The sequence below is a fragment of the Malania oleifera genome, chromosome 2 (genome assembly GCF_029873635.1).
Source record: "Malania oleifera isolate guangnan ecotype guangnan chromosome 2, ASM2987363v1, whole genome shotgun sequence".
Classification (NCBI taxonomy): Eukaryota; Viridiplantae; Streptophyta; class Magnoliopsida; order Santalales; family Ximeniaceae; genus Malania; species Malania oleifera.
The window spans coordinates 133,634,564-133,654,960 of NC_080418.1; the positions used below are offsets into that span (position 1 = coordinate 133,634,564).

The window sequence follows — 20,397 nt, forward strand, 5'->3', positions numbered from 1 at the left end:
AAAGTCCTGCATAATTTTCTATAATTTATGATGTAATATTTCATCATGGGACACTAATACTAATTCTTTGAAATTAAGTTGTTTTTAAACAAAAATAAAATCCATAATATAATACATAAAATGCCATACAAGGAAGTATAAATTTAGAATAAAAATTTATGATTAAACCAACATTGTCACATAAAGAAATCAATACACACAACACACAAAGCACTTGGGTGAAGAATTAAGGATCAAAGAATAAATGAGAGCCACTTGTGCATATGATTCAGTAAATCTCTGAGAGCACCTAAATTGACACTTGATAAATTGGATAAAAATTGGTTAATTCGAATCGTATCCGATCCATTTCAACCGACTTATAATTATTTATTTACTAAACAAGTCGATTATAATTTTTTATTTTCATTTCCACACCTTAGCAACCCGCAATCGGGTTGGGTTTATCCAGCGGTTATCTACCAACCCGCTTACATTATTAACCCAGGAAAGCTCGGCTACAGCCAAACCCTTCAACCCAGCCAGCCCAGTGAGCCCACTGCCCAAGTGCCCACACGGCACGCCCCGCTCAGCGCCTCAGCCCCTCTCCGAGCCCCTATTCAGTTCGAGCCCTAGCTGCCTGCTGCCCTATTCGATTCTTCATTCGAGCGTGACGACTAACGAGCGTCTCTGTTCAGAGAGCCAGCACGAGAGGAGAGAGTGAAAGACGGAGACCCTTTGGCCCTGGCCTTCGTGAGTTCGTCGTCAACCCTTCAGGCTTCGAACCAGCAGGAGCTTTTGCTACAGAATACCCTTCGTAAGTATTCTTCTTCTTCTTCTTCTTCTTCTTCTTCTTCAGTTCTTCTACAGACTTTTTGGCCTCTCCGATTTGCTATTTCGCGAAGCAATATGATAACCCAACCAGACCCTCTGCGCCTCTGCGGCTCCGCCCCTCTGGAAAATTCCCATTCTGTTTGTCAAATGAGTCTTCTGTCCCTCGCCCCTTCTACTGGCTACGGCAATTTCGTGGTTTAAAGGAAAATTCAGGAGCGTTTTCGTACCAGAATGAAAGTTGCCCCTTCATTGTAAATATATGCTTATTTTATAAAGAAAGATTCTCCACATAAGATTTCAAATTTGTGCCAATCATCACATAATGTGAAGTTAGCATCTAGACTCACACAAGTAAAAGATGTGCCGGATGACTTGCAATACTAATACAACGTATATATTTAGTGAGCTCTAAATTAATCTTCTTCGTCAAACCTTCGGGCTTATAATCCGGTACGACCTTTTGACTTGTTTCCCCTCCTCTGTGTCGTGATTTGTTTAATCGGCTAGGGTTTGTGTTTTATCAATAATTTTCTCTTTTATTTTGTGGATTTTTTTTCTCTCTTTTGCATCTTTGTTGTGTTTGATGTCGATGTGTGTGGGGAGAGGGAGAGAGTGTGATGATCTTGGGAGAATGATTTCTGAGTTGCAATCGTTGTTGGGAAAAAAAAACGATTTTTAATTCTCATGTTTCATGATTATTTAACTTTATACTGTTGGCCTGTTAGGTTTTGGATATAAAAGCATTTTGTGAAAAATCTAATTTTAATGCTAAAAATTATAGGTTTTTAAAAGTATGACCGTTGTTTTGTACTGCTAGGGTTTGAAAATTGAAATAACATCTTGTGGCAAGGAATAGTTTTTATGCCAAAATTCGTTGATTCTTCTTAAATATCATTATTACTTTCTCCTGGGGGCTCTATGTTGATAAATTTTAAGAGAAGCTGTGGTTTATTTTTATTTTTATGATGAACTACTTACATATTCAACACCCACAGAATCCAGAGAGAAACAAACCCTAGAGAGAGAAAGCGATGGGGAAGGTGAAGGGGAAGCACAGGTTGGACAATTACTACCACCTCGCCAAAGAGCACGGATACAGATCCCGAGCGGCATGGAAGCTTATTCAGCTCGACTCCAAGTTTAGCTTCCTCAGCACCGCCCGTTCTGCGCTCGACCTCTGCACCGCCCCCGGCGGCTGGATGCAGGTCGCCGTCCAGCGCATGCCCGTTGCCAGCTTCATCGTTGGCGTCGACCTTGTCCCCATCCGCCCTATTCGCGGTGCCATCTCCTTCGTGGCTGACATCACCAACTCCAAGTGCCGCTCCACCATCAAGAAGCTCATGGACGAAAATGGCTGCCGCGCCTTCGACCTTGTCTTGCACGATGGCTCGCCTAATGTGGGCGGCGCGTGGGCTCAGGAGGCCACCGTCCAGAACGCGCTTGTCATTGATTCTGTGAAGCTCGCCACTGAGTTCTTGGCACGGAAAGGAACATTTGTTACCAAGGTACTGAATTGGAATTGGTTAATTCTCTGTTTGTCCAGTGGACTATAATGGCATCATCTTCAGTTTTATGTAGCTTATTTGGATTTATCTACTTCTGCTTTGATCCAATTTGCTTTATCATTTTTTTTAACCAAATAAGAATAGATTTTAATGCAGAAGGGAGAATATGAAAATAAGATCATAAGAGATCTTCACTATAAGAGATAAGAACTAAGGAAGGAAAAAGCCAAAAAAACAAAAGCATAAAAAATGCGTTTCTATCACAGCTGCAAAAGCCCACAGTGAGGCCATATACTGCATCCTTTCTCAGAGCAGAGACCAAGATATCTTTTTCTCAGTGAAAATATGAGCATTCCTACCAACCAAATACCCCACAAGACAGCCACCAGACCACATCTCAACAAAGTTGATCCATCTCTATTCCTTCCAAAACCTCTTAAGTGATATAGTTAACACATCCTTCACCATTATGGGCAAGCAAACCCAACTCCTATATAATCTAAACAAATTGTTCCAAACCCTCCAAGAAAATGATCAATGTAAGTAGATCCACCAATTTAATGTATCAATTTATATAGAATTCTTCTGAATATATTATTGAAATTGAGGTTAAAATGCTAAATTTGATTTTTTGTATTTTTATTAGCATTTGGATGTTTGGTATTGGTTTCTGGGAGTAACATGATTGTAATATACAATGATCTCTATTGGGTGGTGGATGGGCGCAGTAATGGGAGTCCAAAGAGCTAGGATTTTTGTGGAGTCTAGCCATTTTAAGTACGGGAGATGATGGATGTAATGAAAGAAGAAGTCTTAAGTGCCACTAAAGTGGTTGTTCCCCTCTATTAGATTAAGGGCTATTAAATTCTTCCTTATTATCTCGTTGTAAGTTAATTTAGGCCTACCGTTACCTCTTTTCATGTCATAAGCAATAACTAACTCACTCCTCCTCATAGGTGCTGTATTGGGCCTGCGCTTCAAATGCCCAAATCATCTAAGTTGTACTTCCCTTATCTTATCTTTGATCGGTGTTATGATTAAATTATTGTATATACTCGTTTCTTATTTTATCTTTTAATGTTATATCACTCATTCTCCTTAATGTTCACATTTCAACAACTTTTACTACAACAACAAGTCTTAAGTCCCACTAAATGGGGAAATGTTTCCCTCTATTAGATTAAGGGTTATTAAATCCTTCCTTACTATCTCGTTTTAAGTTATTTTTGGCCTACTCCTACCTCTTTTCATGTCATAAACAATAGTTAACTCACTCCTCCTCACATGCACTCTATTGGGCCTGCGTTTCAAACTTTCAAATGCCCAAACCATTTGAGTTGTCCTTCCCTTATCTTATCTTTGATTGGTGTTATGCTTAAACTATTGCGTATAAACTTGTTTCTTATTTTATTTTTTAATGTTATATCACTCCTTCACCTTAACATTCGCATTTCAACAACTTTTACATTTTGTACATGTTGTTTCTTAGTTGCCAACATTCTAAACATAAAGCATAGCGGGTCTTATAGCCGTTTTATGAAACTTCCTTTTTAATTTTAAGGGCAGTCTACAATCACACAACACACCTGGTACACCACTCCATTTTACTCAACTTATTTTAATTCTATCTATTACATCTTCTTCAATTTTTTTTCCCGCTTGTATAATAGATCCAAGATATCTAAATCTATTAGTGCTATTAATTTCTTGATTATCAAGTTTAATCTTCTTTCCACTACTATTCCTTACATTATTGAAATTACATTTCATTTATTTTGTCTTATTCCTATTTATCCTAATACCTTTAGACTCTAATGTGACTCTCCAAAGTTCTAGTTTAGATTTGACTCCGCTCATATTGTCATCAATCAACACAATATCATTTGCAAACAACATACACCAAGGGATATCATTTTAGATATTCCTAGTAAGTTCATCAATCACTAAAGTAAAAAAGATAAGGACTCAAAGTAGAGCCTTGATGTACACTTAGCGTGATCGGAAAATCTCTAGATTCCCTTCTTACAGTCCTGACGTTAGATACTACTCTATAATATATATCTTTAATGATCTTAGTATACCTATTGTATAATCCCTTCTTTTCTAAGACCTAACAAAGAACTTTCTTCAATACTCTATCATATGCTTATTCTAGGTCAATAAAAACCATATGCAAGTCACTTTTTTTCCCCTAAACTTTTCTATTAAACTCATTAAAAGATAAATAGCTTCTGTTGTTGATCTCTTAGGCATAAAACCGAATTGATCTTCTGAAATTCTTGTTTTTAGTCTTATCTTTGTTCAATTATCCTTTCTCATAATTTCATTGTATGACTCATAATCTTAATTCCATGATAGTTATTATAGTTTTGAATATCACTTTTGTTCTTGTGTAAAGATATTAATATGTTATCCTCCATTCGTCTGACATTTTCTTGGCTTTTATATTAATGTTGAATAGATTAGTTAAACAAATATTTTCTTTATCCCTTAAACATTTCTAAACTTCAATTGGTATTTTATTTGGTCCTAAAGATTACCCACTTTTCATCTTTTTTAACGCCCTCTTAACTTCAAGGACTCTAATTTTGCAAATAAATTTTATATTTTTAGTCTCCTCCTCATTTGTCACTTCCAAGTTCAATCTTTCATTATGGTTTTCATTAAACAATTTATTAAAGTATCTTCACCACGTCTCTTTTATTTCATCTTCTCTAATTAAGACATTATCATTCTTGTCCTTTATACATTTTACATTGCCTAAATCTTTGCATTTTCTTTTTCTAACTCTAGCAAGTTTATAAATATTTTTTTCTCCTTCTTTTGTGTGTAGTAGTATATAAAGTATCATAAGCTCTATGTTTAACTTCACTAATAGCTTTTTTTTTTTTTTGTATTTTTTGTTGTTTCTTTATATTTTTCAAGAATTTTTATATTTCTACAATTTAGCCATATTTATATCAATTTTTGTTTGTCTTAACGGTTTTTTGGAGTCCTTGATCTCACATCAACTTTCTTTACTATCCGAGGACCTACCTTTGGATTCACCTAAAATCTGCTATCCTTTGCGATAGAGTTAGTCATTTTATTTTTGAATTTTACTATATTGCATCTACCTTATCCCTTACTGTCCAATTACACTTTTTGATCATTTTATTTTTGAATTTTACTATATTATCTCCTTTCAAGCTCCACCACCTAGTCCTCTTGTGTTGATTTATGCTACTTTGTCTCTTTAATTTTTTAGTATATATATCTAATATGAGAATTCTATGTTGTGTAGTCAAACTTTCATCTTTGAATTTCACTATATTGTATCTACCTTACCCCCTACTGTCCAATTACACATTTTGATCATTTTATCTTTGAATTTTACTATATTATCTCCTTTCAAGCTCCACCACCTAGTCCTCTTGTGTTGATTTATGTTGCTCTTTCTCTTCAAATTTTTAGTATATATATCTAATATGAGAACTCTATGTTATGTAGTCAAACTTTCATCTGAGGTAACTTTACAATCCTTACAAGATAGACAATCCCCTTCTTAGTTAAGAAGAAATCTATTTGGATTTTATTAAGCCCACTCTTGAAAGTTATAAGTGTTTTTCTTTTTTTATAAATAAAGTATTCAGTATAACCAAATTGTAAGACATGACAAAATCTAAGATTATATTACCAACCTCATTTTTATCTCTATATCCATGGCCTGATGGTATTGCATGTAAAATACTATTCATATATTCACAAAGTTATCTTTTAAAATTTTCTACCATACCTATTTGGGGAGCATACGCACTAATGACATTTACTATCTCTAGACCCAGAGCTATCCTGATTTTAATGAAATTATCTCCTATTCTTTTAACATCTATTATATTATCTTTTAGGTCTTTATCTACAATAATTCTCACCCCATTTTTATGTTTCTCTTTTCCAATTTACCAAAGTTTAAATCTTGCCTTTCAATTTCTCTAGCTCTCTTATCCATTTCGTTTCTTAAAGGCAGATTAAGTTAATTTTCCTTCTAAACATTGTTTCTACTATTTCCTTACTTTTTCCTAGAAGTATCCCTATATTCCAAGCTGCTAATCTAGTAGTAGTTTTTTGTGCTAGCTTTTTAGCCCTTGCCCTTCTACAATGATTGGATTTATTCCCTTGATCAAGGTGAATTTGGTAAGAATTCATGATAATAAAATTTGACCAAGTTTTACATTGGCAGTCAGCTACCTAACACGACCTTGCTCCTTTAGCCGTGCTTGGGACCAGAGATGCCTGTACAATTTGTGTTACATAGATGATGTACAAGTTAAGAGTGTTTTTTTTATGTAGACTTATTTAACATAGACAATTTTCTAAAACATACCCTAAGATCAGTATAAACCACACAAACAACAAAATGCATTTAAAAATCTGAAGCATACAAGTTTGGGTGTGAATCCAAGCTAAAGTAACTAAAAAAAAGTGCAATAGTACATTTTTTGAAAAAGTTTGTATACTCCAAGATTTGCAAATGGAGAACACAAAAATGTGTATATGAAGCCTACAAATCATAAACACAAAATCTACACTACTAACCAACTATTGGAAAAATAATAATAATATTAAGAAAAGAAATAACAAGAGAGGAGAAGATCTCACCCGTGGCTGAAACTAAATGGCAATAACAATTGATTGAAAATACTATAGTAAGTATCCTTTGGTGTTGGAAATTTGATGCTGCTAATGAAAAATCAATTGAAGAATATTGAAGCGACGAAGGATTGCAAGAATTTTTCAATCTAAATTCAAGAAAACCGACTAGAAAATATCACAGTAAGTACTCTTTGACATCAGAAATTAAACGCCAATAATGAAAACAAGATTGCAAGAATTTTTCAATCCAAATTCAAGATTCAAGTAATAGGCAGCTTAGCTGAGGATTGACCTGAGGTTTCTTGGTGTTGATTGTACTCCAAATCTCACCGAAATGGAAGTCTGAAGAGTAGAACGATGAGCCTGTCAATATCTCAAAATTTATAAAAAAATCTTTCACTGCTTTGATTTCATTCCTCTGAAAAATTTAAGAGAAATTTCATGGATGTAATGATAATTAGGAAATTCATGGATTTACATACTGTTTGGGTAGAATGTGAAAATTTAATTTGATGGAGGCTTTACTGATCTTAATGTGGTAAAAATAATAATGGATTGTGTGCATCCACTTGGTATTGGTCTGTGAATTAAGTTACAGAGATTCTAAGAAATTAGTGACCTGTGCAGTGCGCAATGATTAGTTTTTTCATCTAGAGGATGATTATGTTGCCCACAAATTTTCACATATTAAAGTGGAATGGAAAAAACCCCTCACAAAAATATGCCTTCTTTGCTTGGGAACCAACCCATAATAAGATTTTGACCATGGATAACTTGCAGAGAAGGGGTCTTTCAATTGTCAATAGATGTTCCCTTTGCATTGTTGAAGCCAAATCAGTTGAGCACATCCTTCTTCACTGTGCTTGGACAAGGAGTCTCTGGAGTACGGGGCTGACTCTGATTGGACGAAGGTGGGTTATCCCTAACTCTATTGGAAGGGAACTGATTTGGGCCATGAAGGCAAATAGAAAGGCTTTGCCCCTCATTCCCCTTGTAAATTTCTGGTGTGCTTGGAAAGAAGGAATAGGTGAGTGTTAAAAAATTCATCCTCGACAATCCAAATCAGCAAAGAACACTGGTTTACTGCCGTCAACAGCTGGCATAATAGGACTCTTCTTAATGATTTTGATGTTGACATGTTGTGTGACACCCCTCAGGGTGCTTGATTTGGTGTACACCGTTGGCTGGCATTTCCTTGATGCCTCTCCAGTATAGCTTCCTTTAGCTATAAAAAAAAAGTGGAATGGGAAGTACATAGGAGAAATGGGTGTAGGTATAGTATTCCTAAATTTCCAGTTAAATGATTTTATTGATTAAAGTTAGCATGGTGGGGTTTGACAGAGGACGTGCTCGTATGGTTTATAGAAGTATATGATCAAGTCGTTGACTGTTGGGGACTCTCAGTCCTCTATATTTGAAATATGCCTCTCTATGAGCATTACAATCTGCAGCTCAAATGGTCCCTATACTCGTGTCTCTTTCGTATCAAGCATTTCTTATCTCCATATTTCTCATTGTTTTGTTGTTTATCATTGGGTAGTTATACATTGAATATGAAGAGCTAATTTATTGTATTCTTGTAGGTATTCAGGTCACAAGATTACAATTCTGTTCGCTATTGCCTTAACCAGGTGACATTTCTCTGTTCTTTAGTAAAGTATCCTAGTCAGATTTCTGTAGATGGACGGTGCTTCTGATTCTGGAATTTGGTTTGCAGTTATTTGAAAAGGTTGAGGTTGTTAAACCATCAGCTAGTCGTAAGGAATCTGCGGAGATTTATGTTTTAGGACTTAAGTACAAGGCCCCAGCAAAGATTGATTCACGTCTTCTTGATGTGAAGCATCTATTTCAGGGTGGTGACAAAACCAGAAAGGTAGTTCAATACTTCTATCTGGAAAATATTGATTATATTCTTTTTCTGAAATTCTATTTTCAAACGTTGTTTTTTTTTTTTTTTGAGTTCTTATGGTGCATTTGATATTCAGTTCTCTGTTTTTAATTTTAATTTTCTGTCTATAGGTGGTGGATATACAGAGACCAACAAAGCAGAAGAGACACCGTGATGGGTAATAACTTTTGATTGATCTCCTAGATTTTGTCATTCCACTTGACAACATTATTTGTGCATCATAAATCCAATTAGTAGGGATGTGATGGTTTTCTTTGCTTCTTTTTATGAACAAACAGTTCAATAAGATTTTTATTCGCTTTATGCTCTGTTCATTATTTTACTTTATGATACAACCGGTGAGCTACAACTTTCACATTTATAGGTTGTTTGTATGCATGTAAAATTTTTTTTTTTTACCTATAATTGGGGCTATATTTTATTACTGTTGCTGATAGGTTCTCATTACAGGTATGAAGATGGAGACACAACTTTGAGAAAAGTATGTTCAGCTGCAGATTTTGTTTGGTCTGAGACTCCTCTAGAGCTCCTCCATTCAGTTACTTCTATAACCTTTGAGGATCCAGCTTGTTTGCCTATAAAGGATCATGATTTGACAACAGAAGAGGTATCTTTCTTGTTTGTTGGTGTATCCTTTATTGTCCTTCTATCGAAGTTTTAACTGGTCTGTATGCTATGTTGTTGCCAGATCAAAATTCTTTGTGACGATCTAGGTGTTTTGGGAAATCAAGACTTCAAACATCTTTTTAAGTAAGGAATTTCAGACTAATCGCTGTTTCTGTAGTTTCAGTACTTCTTATTTATCTAGTTATAAATTACTTTTATTATTTTGTGCATTTATTTATTTATTTGGCCATGGGGATTGTGGTGGATTCGTATTTGTGCATTTTTGCATGTGCTATATTCTTATAAGAGAGCGAGGGGTCAACATAACATAAGTGGGTTAGGCATGATAGTAAGGGATACAGAAGACAAGGTTGAAGACCCTACATGTGAGTCTTGAACCAGATGAGAATAAGGAGAAGTCTCATAAGAAAGAAGAAGCCGGTGGTTAGGCAGATGCCCCATTGTTTGTGGACAATGCCTACGACAAATTTCACAATGGTATTGTGGCTGTCAAATTGCATTGGGGCTCCAATCCTTTTGCTCAATGCGATTGCATGCAAAATAATTGGTCTTGGGGTCATGATTTTGGAGCTTCATAATGCAGGTTTGGGTTTTGGCACTTTAATGTGCATGATTCTCTCTCTCTCTCTCTCTCTCTCTCTCTCTCTCTTCCCCTTTTTGTTTGTTTGGAAGGAGGTCAGTTTGCAATTGCACATAGTTAGCTTATTTGGGTAAATTACCTTCTCTTGCCCTTTCTTCTTAGAATAATTTTTGTTTTGTGTAGGAGTTTGGTACTTGTAATTAAAGTGGTTTTAAGTTTGTATAACTGCCTTAAGTTTGTGCCCATACTTGAGGCCTGCATTCAGGGACCCTGTGACCTTTGATTTGATAACTTTTATTTAGCTAGTTTTGGGACTTTAGATTCCTATGCTGGTGCAACTGAATGATGGATTGGGATCCTGTGATACAAAGTTATTTATATTACTTGAAACTGTAACATTTCTCAAAAGAAACAAAGGTTGTTGAAGATATTCGGTTCCATTCGTGACAGAACAGTTAATAATGCACTGTAAACACTCTTCTCCTCTACTTAGTGCTATGCTTTATCATATCCATTTGGCATTAAATTTACTCAAATTCTTTTCCACAAGTTATCATATATAATGTTTTTTTTACATCTAGGTGGCGGACAAATATAAGAAAGGCTCTGTGTCCAGCACAAAAGGCTAATTCTTCTGCCACAAAGGTTGAAAATGAGAATGAGGTCGACGAGGATGAGAGAATGTTGAATGAAATGGAGGAGTTGACATATGCTATGGAGCGCAAGAAGAAACGAGAAAAGAAGCTTCTTGCTAAAAGACGAGCCAAGGTTAGCTTGTTTAGGACACTTTCTCTATAAGCATCCGTGCATGCATGCACCATGCACACAGAAGAATTGTTGCGTTTTATTTGATTCTAAAAGAAAAACTAAATTTCATTTGTTTGTTTTAAACGATATCGTGGCATGCTTCTACTTTTTTTCTCTTTATAATTTTGGCTGATTTGTCACTGCATTATGTTTCCTATTTCTTAGGACAAGGCAAGAAAGGCGACAGGGATGCAAGTAGATGCTCTGGATGATGGTTATATTGACCTTGAGTTGTTTTCTCTTTCTTCTATCAAGGTTTGCTGTCACTTTCCTTTGCTCTTTTTAGTCATGCTTTTGCAACAGAACTGGTTTTAATTTTGCATTTGATTACGTTTCAAGTCAAATTCATTGCAGGGGCTTGGGTAGCCTTGTTCCCATTTTCTTCTTCCTTTTCTTTTCCTTTTTTGGAAGGAAGATCTGGTGTTGGAGCTTGGGGGCAATGGTTCGACTGTATTGGATCTCTCTCTCTTTCCACTAGGTGGTTTGGAAATGAACTGCACATTCAAAAGTCACATTTTGGTGGTTAGTTGTCAAAGGACAAGATTCTAAAGGTAGAGGTGTTTATTAACTAGGTTAGGGCAATGCCCAATCAATGTATCATGTGTAAAAGACTACCACTTCATGGTATCTTGCCTGGTATTCTGGCCTTTTTTGGAGATTCCTTTTGCATTGGATTTTTATGGATGATGTAGAATCAAGAAAGGAGAAAGAGGAGAAAGAAGGAATAAGAAGATAAACTGGGGGAAAAACACATTTTAACTTCCAATTTAGCTTTAAAAAATAACCAACCTCCTTACAACAGTACGGCCCACTAATGTACATGGGAAACTAAAATTAAGAAAATTGCATCATACTGCCTAAAACACCTATTTACAGATCAACCCCTGCATAAATATAAGCCTAACTAGCTTCCTACCCTACATCAACGGGGTTGTGCTTGAAAACTGTGATGGATATTCTTGTAAATTGGAGAACTGCTTTTGCCTTAATAAGAACCAAGAATATGTGAACAATAGTCTGTCTGGTTTTTTGCAGTGTATTTTGAAAGAGCAAAAATAGGAGAATCTTTAGGAATCTAGAGATTCCTCTAGGGAGGCTAAAAATTTTGTTCCTTGTGTACCTGTTTAACTTTATACATTTATATTGTTTTTGAAGGATATGGTGTTTAACAGGAGTTTGCTTTTTTGATTTTCTGAATTGTATGCATAGCGGAGGGTTTGGGACTTTTCTTTCATGTGTACAACATGTTTACACCATTTATATGCTTGTGTGTGTTGGCATCATCTTTACTTTTCGCATTCGTAATTTTGCTTCTCAGGGCAAGAAAGATCTAGTAGCTTTTGATTCCACAGAACATGATGAGGATGGTGAATTTGAGAACAGTGGAAGTGAAGAAGTCTGTGAGGAAACTGAAGAACATTCACCCAGTGACATGGACTCTGATGAAGAGTGCAAGAGGTTTATCTTTTTTATCTTTTCATCATTCTTCTGCTTGATGATAATATTCACTAAAGTTGTGTGCTTGGATATTTAAATGATGCTTTTGAATTCTAGATATAATGATCAGCTGGAAGAGATTCTTGATAAGGCTTATGAACATTATATGGCTAAAAAGAATGGCAGTACAAAGCAGCGAAAGCGTGCAAAGGAAAGCTATTCTGAAGATGGGCAACTTTTGGAGGTATAATTTTTTTGTAAAATGCCTAACTAAAACAAGTGATGACTATAAGCCTGATTTTAATTAAGACTAGCAATAAGTACGGGCACTTCGCAGCAAAGCGAATAAATATTGAATTTTTTCAATGAATTTAACAAATATTAATATGATGATAATTTGCAAATAAAAGTGCGTGGATGATTAGCATGAACATGGAATCATTAATATTAACACACATTACAAAAATATTGACAACGCCTTTAATTTATATTTTTCTTTACAAGACTACTCTTTAGATTATTGTAGGTCACATGATCAACTAAAAAAGGCTTGTGAAAAAAAAAGAACAGAGCAAACAATTTATAATTTAATGAGTATTGCAATGACAAGCATAGATTTGTTAATAATAATAAAATAGCTGATAAAATGCACCAATGGTTGCAGTACTCTTATTTTCCAATTAAATATTAAGTGTTGAGAAAAATTCATTAAATGAATTTATTACTGTGGGGGTATCCATTTTCAACACTGGTTAATTGTGTCGATTGACATATATTGTGTTCACTCATTTATGGATGGGTTGACTTAAATTCGGATTTGTTAATCCTCACTCATTGGCTATTTGGCTCATTCATCACTACCAGAGAGTATGGAAAGAGAGTTCAATATTCTTCCACAGTTCTACTTAAATACATTAACATACAACAACAAAACCAAGCTTGACGCATGCTCTGACTTTCGACTCAACGCATCAGCTATCACGTTAGCTTTCTCTGGATGATAGCTAATGGTGCAATCGGATGGTAGGATTTGCACCTATTACCATGTCTGCAAACTTTGTGAAACACATCCTTTTCCTTCTAAAATTTGGGTGCCTAAATTGAGGACCGGTTGGCTGAATCAAAGTCAGTAGCTAAATGTCCGAGGTTTGAGTGCTTGGTTCCAAGTTCGGTTAACCGAACTAGAATCCTAAGCATTCAGGGAATATAGTCAGATAAGCCCTCATCCTTTACTTTGAACAAATTGAAGGAATGATATGAATTAAGTGGAAATTTGTTCATTCCTTTTTAGTTCAAAGTTAAAGTCCCATTAGGTGGGGTCGATTATATGAATCATTTTTCGCCAATTTATGTGATCATGGATCATTTCTTTTGATAGATTCAGGGATATTAAATCCTTATTCACTATCTCCTATTAAGTTAATTTAGGTCTACGCCTGCCCCTTCTATTGCCCCTCATAGTAATTAATCCACTCTTCCTCACTGGTGCATTATGTGGCTACGTTGCAAGTGTTCATATCACTCGTCCCTCTCTTATCTTATTTTCTATAGGAGCTGTATCTAACTTACCTACATTTGCATAAGAAAGGAAAAAAATATAAATAAATAAATTTATTTTAATTTGATAATGAGTACTTATTTGTAACTCACTATGGCCAATTAATTGAACTTAAGCATCTGTGTTTATTCACTGATTTATGAAATGAGTTGAGTTCGAACATATTTAACACTGACCCATAATCTAATTGCCCCATTAACCGGTTTGACCACTCAAGATAAAGTAAGATTTTTAAGGGAGAAAATCCTTCGAAACAAAATTTTTTTAAAAGAAAAATAATTTGATAGGGTATGACAATATAGGTGCATGGAAAGAGGAAAGAGAAAACAACTCCTTGCCACAATATTCCAACTGAACTGGCTTCTTAACATTGGTTATAGATTGTCAGTTTTGAGTTGTTGCACTCCAAGGGTATTCTAGTAATTTCAGTGCCTTGGAATGGGTCTTTCTTGTGAATAATAAGTCTTTACAGTTGTCCTTTTCTTTGTTTTTATGGACATCCTGCCTTAGGAAACATGGATTAGGTCTTAAATTTGGATTTGTGTGAATTTTGAAATAAAAATAATAATTTTATATTAAATTTTGTTTAAATCTATACAAATTCAAATCCAAAGTGGCTCCCAAACATAGGTCAATGTATTTTGACAAAACTTGGGCTCCAAGTTTACTCTGCCCAATTACGTGTCTTATATATTAACACAAAAACCCACCCACCTCTCACAACCAACATCCCCTCCCCCTAATGAAAACCACACTAGCACTTGCCCTTTAGCGCACCCATAGAGGATTGAACTGGGTCTTAATATATTTTATTTTATTCTTTTGGGCACAAATAACAAGAATGATGTGTAACCCAATGCCCTGGGCTTGGGCTTCACAAGATGAGCTACCTTCCATCCTATACCCCTTTTTCAAGATTAAATTTAGGATTGCTGACATTAAAGTCACAAGTTTTAACTATTGTTGCGCGAGACTTCTTAAATGTATTTTATAGAGGTGTAAAATAGTAAAGCTTGTCTGGTCAAAGTTTGTATATATGTGTCTTATGTGTATTTTCTTTTCCCAACTCCAAACAAACCTAAAAAAACCCTGCAACAAAAAATCTGTTTTCGAAGATATGATGTCCTCTATTGTAAGTACACTTTTGAGTCTTATCTTGCACATTCTTCTCCATTATCCATGGTGTTAAAATTGTTGAAGACTGGCTTGACTCCTCTCTTACTGTGAAAGTATGATGTTGACACTATTTTATTTTATTTTTTTATTGTGGAAATTTGTTTGCCATTATAGATTGTGTTTTTTCCCTTGGCTGTGCAGGGTGGTGATGATGATGACATTATTAATTCTGATCACAATTCAGACAATGGTCAGAGTGATCATGAAGCAAATCCTCTCATGGTGCCACTTGCTGAGGAAGTACCAACTCGAGATGAGATTACAGCTAAGTGGTTTAGTCAAGATATCTTTGCCAAAGTGGCAGAAGTGGATTTAGGGAAGAATGAGAGAGAAGATGAAATGGGGCTGGATAAAAAGGAGGAAAAGCAGCCCTCAAATGCAAAGAAAGTGAAGGAGAAAACTGCAAAGCATTCTGCAGAGTTAAATTTAGCTCAAGCTCAACCTTCTATGCCAGATGATGACTTTGAAATTGTCCCTGCTCCAGCAACAGACTCAAGCGATGACTCATCCTCAGATGAATCAGAGGATGAAGATGTTGACACAAAAGCTGAAATATTGGCTTGCGCAAAGAAGATGCTAAGGAAGAAACAAAGGGAGCAGATTCTTGATGATGCCTATAACAAGTACATGTTTGATGACGAGGGCTTGCCTCGATGGTTCATGGAAGAGGAAAAGAGGCACCGGCAGCCAATTAAGCCCGTTACAAAAGAAGAGATCGCTGCAATGAGGGCAGAGTTTAAAGAAATTGATGCACGACCTGCTAAGAAGGTGGCAGAGGCCAAAGCCCGAAAGAAGCGGGATGCCATGAGAAAGCTCGAGAAGGTTCGGAAGAAGGCAAACAATATATCAGACCAAGCAGACATTTCTGATCGTTCAAAGGGAAAGTTAATCGAAAAATTATACAAGAAGGCGGCACCCAAAAGGCCTAAAAAGGAATATGTGGTTGCGAAGAAAGGGGTACAAGTCAAAGCAGGAAAAGGGAAAGTTCTTGTTGATCGGCGGATGAAGAAGGACGCAAGGTCTCAAGGATCAGGAAAGCAAGGAAAAGGTGGTTTGAAGAAGGGAAAGAATGCCAAGGCACAGAAAGGTAAGGGGTCGAATAAAGGGAAGAAGGCAAACAAAGGAAAGAAAATGGGCATGCGTGACTGAGCCACTGAAGTTTTGGTCTTCTAAGGTTTTATTGCCTTTGGGCTTAAAATTTTGAGGTAATTTGTCCAAGTTGTCTGCTGGTGGCTGCGTTTACTGTGGTAGCAATTTAACCTTGTCCTTCTGAGTGTCATTCTAGTTGTCATTTGGGTTGTTTGAATTGATCTCTGGGTATATTAGTATATTTATGTTAAAAAGTCTAAATAATATTTCAAATCATTACATCACAAATTAAACTTATGTCTACCTCGTAAATTCTAGGTACATTTTGGCTGACCATTCCATCCTGATAAACAATAGCCTGCACTAGACAATAGGAAAATTATACTAGGTATTGAAGCTCCATTTGGATGATGAATTTTATGTAAGAAATCAAAATGTAAATAAAATAAGAAAAAATTCACATTTCATCAAATTTTTTTTTTTTAATGCAAAATGTTATGAAGAAAGTTTTTAATTTTTTGAATGTGATTAAAAGTTTAAAGGAATTTAAAAACTAATAAAATTGAATATTTTTTTTATTAATTTTTTGTAGCATTCACTTTCTTTTTCTAGTTTTTAATAATCAGTATGAAAAGGTGGTTTTTTAAAGAAGAATTTTTGCAAATGCTAAATTTGTAGGGGTCATAGATTTGGATAAAATGTAATATAATGTATTTAAATTTATTTAAATCTTCTTAAGTACAAATTGAAAATTTAAAATTCATGCTTGAAAGGTAGCATAAATGTTTTTAAAGTTTTAAATGGGGTCTCAATGTTAGGCAGACCTATGAGGTGGTTCAAATGAATTGTATTAAAAGATCGTTCAACATTAAAATATAGATTTATCTTGATATAATCTTGTAATAAATGTTCATACATATGGCAAAAATTTTGAAACTTGACCCAACTTTCAATTGGAATTACTACATAGATTTAATGTTTGCTTCCAGCTATGACTGTAGATTATACAGCATCACTCATTCTGCTTGATAAGCAAAGTGCAGAAAATTATAAACCTGCAAAAAGGCTTGCTTCAATTAATGCAAAGGTAAAAAAATTGGGACTGTATTAAAAATATTAAGTTCTTATAATCTTTTTGTCTTTATTTTTCTTCTTTAAATCTCCATGAATGTAGAAAGTTGAACCTCAGAAAGTACTTGCTCCGCTTGAGAAGCTGTGGAGAAACATAGATTTTCCAAATTCATTTGAATAAATATAATCTATAGATGGCTGGGAGAACTCCACTCTTTCAAAGGTTTTTGAACATACCGTCGCGGGTGAAGAACAAATGATGAATAATTGGAGACCCAAGGTAAATTTTTAACCAAATTGTGGGTGAAGTTCTATCAACAATGTAAGGCCCTGATTTTAGAATCATTTTTTTTTTAATATTACTATTGTGATAATACTCTGTAACCATATCATATAGCCAAAGTCAAACCGGACTCATTGGTATCAGGGATTTACCTATTCATACATACATATTACCTAGGCAGCGAAACCAAAATACACTTTACATAATTACAATACTAGAGTTTGCTGTTTCTACATATACATATATAAATCCCCAAAAAACCATTATAAACCTGACTTGACTACTTACCCTGCAGCTGGGTAGTACTCACAAACTCCTCCATCACGGAGCTCACTCCCTTTGTCTGTCAGGATTTCATGAAATATTTGTAATTCTAGGGTAAGACATCTCTTAGTAAGGGAAATAGACTAATATCAGTGTATGGCAACATGAGTATGTCATATTATAAACGTATGCTACAAATAGTTAAATAAAAGTTTAACTGAAACTGTAGCTCATAATACATGAAAATCCATGCTTATAAATATATTCATAATAAATTTACATAACGTTTAAATAATCTGATAAATCTATATAATACTGAAATTATACCCTGAATGTCCGTGTATCATGACTCTACCAAATACACCAACCTTAATCAAGCCTAAGTGTTCCAATTTATTACTATAATTTTTTTTTTCTATTAAATCATACCCTAGCCTGTCACTCTTTGCAACCTAAACTCACATCTATTTTTATCATAACCCAGTCTATCACTCTTTGCAAAAATCAATACTTTCAATAGATAGGTTGTTATGGTCTACAAAATGGAATGGGCAAGGCAAAGAACAAATGAATAGGAAGGGGTGTCATTCCAAGCCAAATTATGTTGGTGGTATCCCAATAAATGTGGAATAGACAATAGATGACCATTCCAAAAATTTACAAAGGGAATATGTATCCTAACTATTCCATATTAGTTTGAACTTTGAACAACAACTCTTGAATGTCACCTTAAAATAAAACTCACTTTTAATTTGCCTATTCTATCTTTCTTTTCACCTTCTCTATTTATATTGTTATTTTTATTCTACTTTTAACTAAATGGGTTTTTTTTTAGAGTTTCAAACCATAACCAACCTAGAATAAGCTTTTATAAGCAATTTTAACTCATTTTTTTTTTAATTTAATATTTTTTTAGAAATATTTTGTCTTACTTTTATAAGACGAGGACACTTTTGTCCACAAATTGATTTGCACTATATACTTCTGCATGTATAAATGTTTTTTACCTATTTTTTTAAGGTTCAAACCATAATCTATCTAAAATAGACTTCATAAATGCAATTTTATCTCAGATTTGTTTAGTTAAATTCCTTTTAAGAATATTTTGTCTTACTTTTAAAAGACAATGGCACTTTTCTCCACAAAATGATTTGCACTATCATACTTGTATAGATTTTTATTAATCAAATGGATTTTAAAAGCCCTCAAACCTTAGCCTATCTAAAATAAACTTTCTAAATGAAGTATTGTCTCAATTTTGTTGAATTTTATTCTTTCTGGATTATTTTTCCTACTTTTAAAAGATAAAATATTTTTTTTTCACCACAAAATAATTTGCACCATTCATACTTTTATGATGAGTATGGATGTTTTTAGCTAAATGTTCCTTTTTAAGGTTGATGACATTTTCCTAAAGCTCAAGTCTTAACCTATCTAAAATAAACGATCTAAGGTTATCTTGAGCACATTGAGCATCATATCCTGTTTTTATCGCATATACTGATATGGATTGTTCTTGGAGCATAGGAACATCTTGCAAGATCTAGCTATAAATTCTCTGGTACATGTGTATTCCATGGTAATATTTTTACTGATTGGTTCATATGACATTATTAATATCTAGTAAAATTACCAGGGTTATTTTTCAAATCGATTGGGGGAGCTTTCAAAATTAAAGTTGTAATTTTGTGCTCATCCACACGCTTGGCTTAGGTTTCAAACTAGAAATTTCACGTGACTTGAATGATTTAAACATGATGGTTTTATTGAAAATCTTAAATGAAAATTGTTGCTTAGCCACAATCATCTTAGCTTAGCCATATAATCTAGGATTTATAGGTTTGAGAAATATTCTATTTACAAATGACATGCTGCCGAAAATTTGTTAAATTTTTCACAAAATAATCAAAGTCATATACCATATTTGTGAGAATGCTTATAGTGTGCTGAATGTTAAAACATTTTTTAAAGGATAAGTGAAGTTCAAACGAATTTTGAACTTCATCTCTAAATTTACTTTTGCATATGTTAAGTAAAAATTCTATCAATCATGGATTCATTTGCATTATTTGATTATTATAGTTGTTTTTGAGTTCTAAGGAAGTCATGTAAACCATGAATATCACATTCGATTTTTTCATAGAACTATATTTTGATTTAAATTGTTTGTGGGATGCATGAATACATTACATTATTTAATGCTTATTATATGAAACTATTGTGCACTTATAAAATTCATTACTGGTTGGATTATTGTGAACTATTTATTGTAAACACTCAGGTTTGGAGCACATCTCTATGAAAAATGTTTGATTTTTGTTAAGTGCTTGTTCATGGATTTTATTATGCTGTTTGAAATTAAACTATGAGGCTACATTTAAATAGCAAAATGCATGTTTCCAAGAATAGATTAGTTTTAGCAGGTTATTTTCAATTAGTTGTACAAGAAAATATGTTATTACTATAAAACAAATAATAATGTGAAACATTTTAACGGTTCGTAATAAAGAATAGACAAGAAATAATTATTTCAAAATTTCATTATGGGGATGTGTATTCTTTTCTTATTTAGTGTTAAATGAAATAATTAGGAATATATAAGAAATAACTATCCCAAGATTCCCAAAAGTTAAACTATACTCCATC

The 20,397-nt window shown here is 34.2% G+C and overlaps 1 protein-coding gene across 1 annotated transcript; it reads left to right on the forward strand.

The window, feature by feature from the left end:
• Window positions 1–401: 401 nt before the first annotated feature.
• LOC131147834 (adoMet-dependent rRNA methyltransferase spb1) lies at window positions 402–16,426 on the forward strand. The gene is made up of 12 exons (XM_058097439.1): window positions 402–796; window positions 1,809–2,318; window positions 8,534–8,581; window positions 8,668–8,823; window positions 8,970–9,016; window positions 9,310–9,466; window positions 9,548–9,609; window positions 10,648–10,834; window positions 11,039–11,128; window positions 12,192–12,331; window positions 12,428–12,554; window positions 15,186–16,426. The coding sequence occupies exons 2-12, from the start codon at window positions 1,845–1,847 to the stop codon at window positions 16,191–16,193; spliced, it is 2,496 nt and encodes an 831-aa protein (XP_057953422.1). The 5' UTR covers window positions 402–796; window positions 1,809–1,844; the 3' UTR covers window positions 16,194–16,426.
• The last annotated feature ends 3,971 nt before the right edge of the window (window positions 16,427–20,397 follow it).

What these genes read in the sequence shown, in the direction of transcription:
- LOC131147834 (XM_058097439.1), top strand. Translation starts at nt 1,845, where the DNA reads ATGGGGAAGGTGAAGGGGAAGCACAGGTTGGACAATTACTACCACCTC. An exon ending in TTCGCTATTGCCTTAACCAG is followed by an intron (nt 8,582 to 8,667) that starts GTGACATTTCTC and finishes TTTGGTTTGCAG; the next exon opens with TTATTTGAAAAGGTTGAGGT. An exon ending in GTGGTGACAAAACCAGAAAG is followed by an intron (nt 8,824 to 8,969) that starts GTAGTTCAATAC and finishes TTCTGTCTATAG; the next exon opens with GTGGTGGATATACAGAGACC.